A 3,867-nucleotide genomic window follows, 5' to 3' on the forward strand; every position below is an offset into this window, starting at 1 on the left:
CCGGAACATGACTCCGGACACAATTTGAGACTCACGACAATCACCAGTATTTCGAAGTTCGTCATCAACGATACAGTCATAAGTCCGAAAATCAAAGATTTTTCTCCCAGAAATCGCTTCCTACTTCAAGAAATAAGAATGCCCGAGATATGTGAAAATAGTCAGTTTCAACGCATATCAAAGCAAACCAATTTAAAGCAAAGAAAAGGTTTATAACATCAAATACTATAAATTATTAATCACGTTCCATCAGTGGATGTACTGTGCGTTACTCTAGTAATGTCGCGGGAATAATTCAAAAACACGCCGTTTGATAATAATACAAATATATTATTCTGTTGCCAATAACAATCGAGTAGGTATAATAATAAATAATCGAACATAATAATGTAATACATCGTCGCACCGGACTTCGGCTCTATATACCCATAGCTATATAATAATCAAAAAGCGCAAATAAAATATGGAGTGCGTTAATGTGCAGGCGGAATTATGCGATTCGGGTGACCAAACCACGGACCAGATCGAGCTTTTAGATGTGATGGTGCTCAAGACGTGCGGACAATTGGTGTTCGACTTGTTCGAGCGGATTGAAAACGGCGACGCGACCTCGACGGATGGTGACAGTTACAATGACACGATATCCTTGACCGCCACCGCGGACGACAGTTGGTCGTCGACCAGCAGCGTGGGAGACACGTACCATGACAGGCTCATGTCCCGCGCATTTGACAGAATATACGACGTGATGTCACAAGACCTGGAAAAAGTCGACCCGTATTATCAGTCGCCTCCCAAACTTCAGCTGTACCACAAGCTGAACAACTTCGTGCGCCATTATAAGTTGCATCAGATCAATAGGTATTAGTAATAGGCGACCGTCAAGCGTTAGATTTAAGCAGAGCAAACAACACGCGTACCTATGCGTAACCTAGCAGCCCAAACCTTTTCCCAAAGCACCATTTTGCCGTTCGATAATTTCACAAAAAATCAAAATCCCGAATCCGTTTTCCCGACAAACCATTTCACAAAAACAAAAACCACCAGTTAATTTTCTTTGTATGTTATAACTTATAAGTTATAGGTATAGATTATAGGTGTATAATAGGTATATATATATATATATTATATTATGTATTGTGCATATTGTATATGACTTAGGTACCTACATTAGTCTTTTATTTATCGATAATTTAAAATTTTAGATCGTTATTAATACATTTTTAAAATAATTATTTCAATATAATACAATAATAATTATAGCACACTATGTAATATTATCTACTTAAAAATGTACCACTTTGACTTCAAATTGAAAATGTTTCGATTGTCTGTTGATGCATTATTCTAGTATCCACATAATAAGTATACGAACTAAAAGATAATAAAAGTAGGTAGGTAATAATAGAATAAACATTACATAATTACCTAATTTTATTACACGTATAATACACCTACCTAATAATACAATTTTCTAAGACAGAAAATTAATTTGGGATTTATTGTTTTTGTGATAATATTGTTCTTGGGAAATTATCTTTCAGGAAAATAGTTAGGTGAAAATGGGGACACTACAGGGCATGTTTCCCCTTGGAAAAAATTATATAAATTAATATGAGTTTATAAATGCATGTACATCGTAAAAAATTGTACTTGTACAAGAATAGTTTCATTCGGGATTTAGATATTATTGATATCCAAGATCCAACATTATATTATTAAGTTTGGAATAAAACGAACAATGTACAGTTATAAACATTAATAAACCGATTCAGAATAATGAATAATATTCAATTTGATTATACCTATATATCATTTAATTATACCCTGGTCTGTGGTAAATCAGTAAATGACAAAATATAATAATATATTATAGAAGCGTTCAATTTTGGTTTGCCTGATAACAAATGTTGCAAATTTGTTATAAATTTTAGATATGTATTTGGAAACGAACCATATCAGGATTGGGGACCAAACGCTACGGACGCACTGACAACGGTCCGCACGTGGCGCCTAAAATTTGGTGACGGAACAAAAGCGGTGGACGGTCTGATGAAAGCTTATAAACAAGCAGCCGCTAACAAAGAACTGCATTCATATGAAGTCGCCATGGTCGCGTTTGCCGTCTTTAGTTTTTTACTGTAAATCATTTTCAAATCATTTGAGCTCTGTTTTGTGCCGCTATAATTTTGTGGTTTTATTTTCTGTTTTCAGAGGATACGATGGCACGATTGATTACAACATTTTGTTTATGTTTCGTCACATCGAAGACATTTACGAACTACAGACTTTTCAACATGTTCACAATTCCGTGCTAAGGAACGCTAGGTTGTTTTTGGAAGGTCACGCTTCTGATGAAGACGAAACATTTTTTGAATCTTTGGCCGAAAATGCAGATATCGTAGCCGTGTTTAATTGGATATTTGATTTGTTGGCTGAGCGGCCAGAGGCCATCGATAAATTCACCAGCAACCCATTCCAAAGTGTTGAATGTCAAATTTATGACGTCAATGGGAAAAAAATGGCTCCCAGTTACGTCATAAAGTTACGAGTATTTTATCGATGGGTTTTAATGGAGCTTTTCATAGTGTTGAGGTATAATATTTTTATTTCATTTTTAATAAATGTCCAAAAACAAAACAAAATTTATCATCAATGTGATGATAAGTTTTTAGCTTTAGAATGAATAACGTGTGCTTCAGAATTGTTTAATTTTTTTTTTACTACTCTTTGAATCAGTAAAAATATTTAAAAAGTATTTTAAAATTTAAATATCTATTATTTTTGGAAACTTTTCCAATTTTATATTCTCTACCATATTTAAGGTAGAGACACTAGAGATTAATGTAATTTTTAGGTATTATAAATGTATATATAGTTTTATTGTATACATATTAGACATAATATACAATAGAAGAAACAAAAAAATATATGTTACTCATTAAATTCTATTAATTTCATAATTTTTTCTTCATTCCGTGGATCATGTCTTTTTTTCATAAATATCACAACATTCAATTATTGTTCGATGTACCTATTTATTAAAAAATTGTGCAATAAAAATTTTTAATTTTATAAAAAAACAATTTAACATTGAGAGGGTCTATAGAATTGGTAAGTCGTAGGTGTATAATTGTTTTATAGAACTGTCACTAATTAAATTAATATTATACTATTTATATTACCTACACCTACACTTGTTATGCGCTTATAAGTAATAATTTGATTTTGTTCATTTTATCAACATTTAGCGGTAGACTTCGAGATCGAATGTCATTATTGGATTTCCACGTCAAACAGTGTCTATGCTGCCTAAGCGAAACATCCTGGTTGCAATTATTTGAAAACGTTTATGTGTACGCGTTGAAACATTTCACAACGATTCTCAGTGAATATAATTGTCCAAAACATATGTTGAAGACTTTCAGCGATATGTGGAGCAATGAAACGTTAAAAGATCTTATCAGGTTTTGTGTAAGTAAACAGGTTGCCGACAACGCCTATCTAAACCATCGTGATAGCTCTACGGATTCGAACGAGAGTCTTGGATCGTATGAATCTTAGCATAAGAGTCCAATAGCCAAGATTTAATCGAATAAACCGAGTAAAACCAATCGACGGACACGTTGTGCTTGCTTTACAAAAATAAATTTCTGTTATAGTACCCCTCTATCTATATACAAATATATGATTTAATAACTATGTATCAATCTTTTCATTTATGTGTAATTTTCTTTTCAACCGCTATAGGTATTGGTCTACAACTCCAATTACCTATTCCTTTAGGTCCTTAAAAGTTTTACCTCTTGCATAATTTTTAATTTGGACTGCATAAGAGTTTCGAAGACCCCTAGTTCCCATTTTTCT

General features: G+C 32.9%; 1 protein-coding gene across 1 annotated transcript; it reads left to right on the plus strand.

Moving 5' to 3' along the window:
• The first annotated feature begins 375 nt into the window (after positions 1–375).
• LOC100576043 lies at positions 376–3,658 on the plus strand. The gene is made up of 4 exons (XM_003248044.2): positions 376–861; positions 1,935–2,141; positions 2,215–2,595; positions 3,252–3,658. The coding sequence occupies exons 1-4, from the start codon at positions 464–466 to the stop codon at positions 3,562–3,564; spliced, it is 1,299 nt and encodes a 432-aa protein (XP_003248092.1). The 5' UTR covers positions 376–463; the 3' UTR covers positions 3,565–3,658.
• The last annotated feature ends 209 nt before the right edge of the window (positions 3,659–3,867 follow it).

Source organism: Acyrthosiphon pisum, chromosome A3 (genome assembly GCF_005508785.2).
Source record: "Acyrthosiphon pisum isolate AL4f chromosome A3, pea_aphid_22Mar2018_4r6ur, whole genome shotgun sequence".
Lineage (NCBI taxonomy): Eukaryota > Metazoa > Arthropoda > Insecta > Hemiptera > Aphididae > Acyrthosiphon > Acyrthosiphon pisum.

Coding starts and splice junctions, on each gene's coding strand:
- LOC100576043 (XM_003248044.2), top strand. CDS start 464: ATGGAGTGCGTTAATGTGCAGGCGGAATTATGCGATTCGGGTGACCAA. Junction 862..1,934: donor AAGTTGCATCAGATCAATAG/GTATTAGTAATA, acceptor TATAAATTTTAG/ATATGTATTTGGAAACGAAC. Junction 2,142..2,214: donor GCCGTCTTTAGTTTTTTACT/GTAAATCATTTT, acceptor TTCTGTTTTCAG/AGGATACGATGGCACGATTG.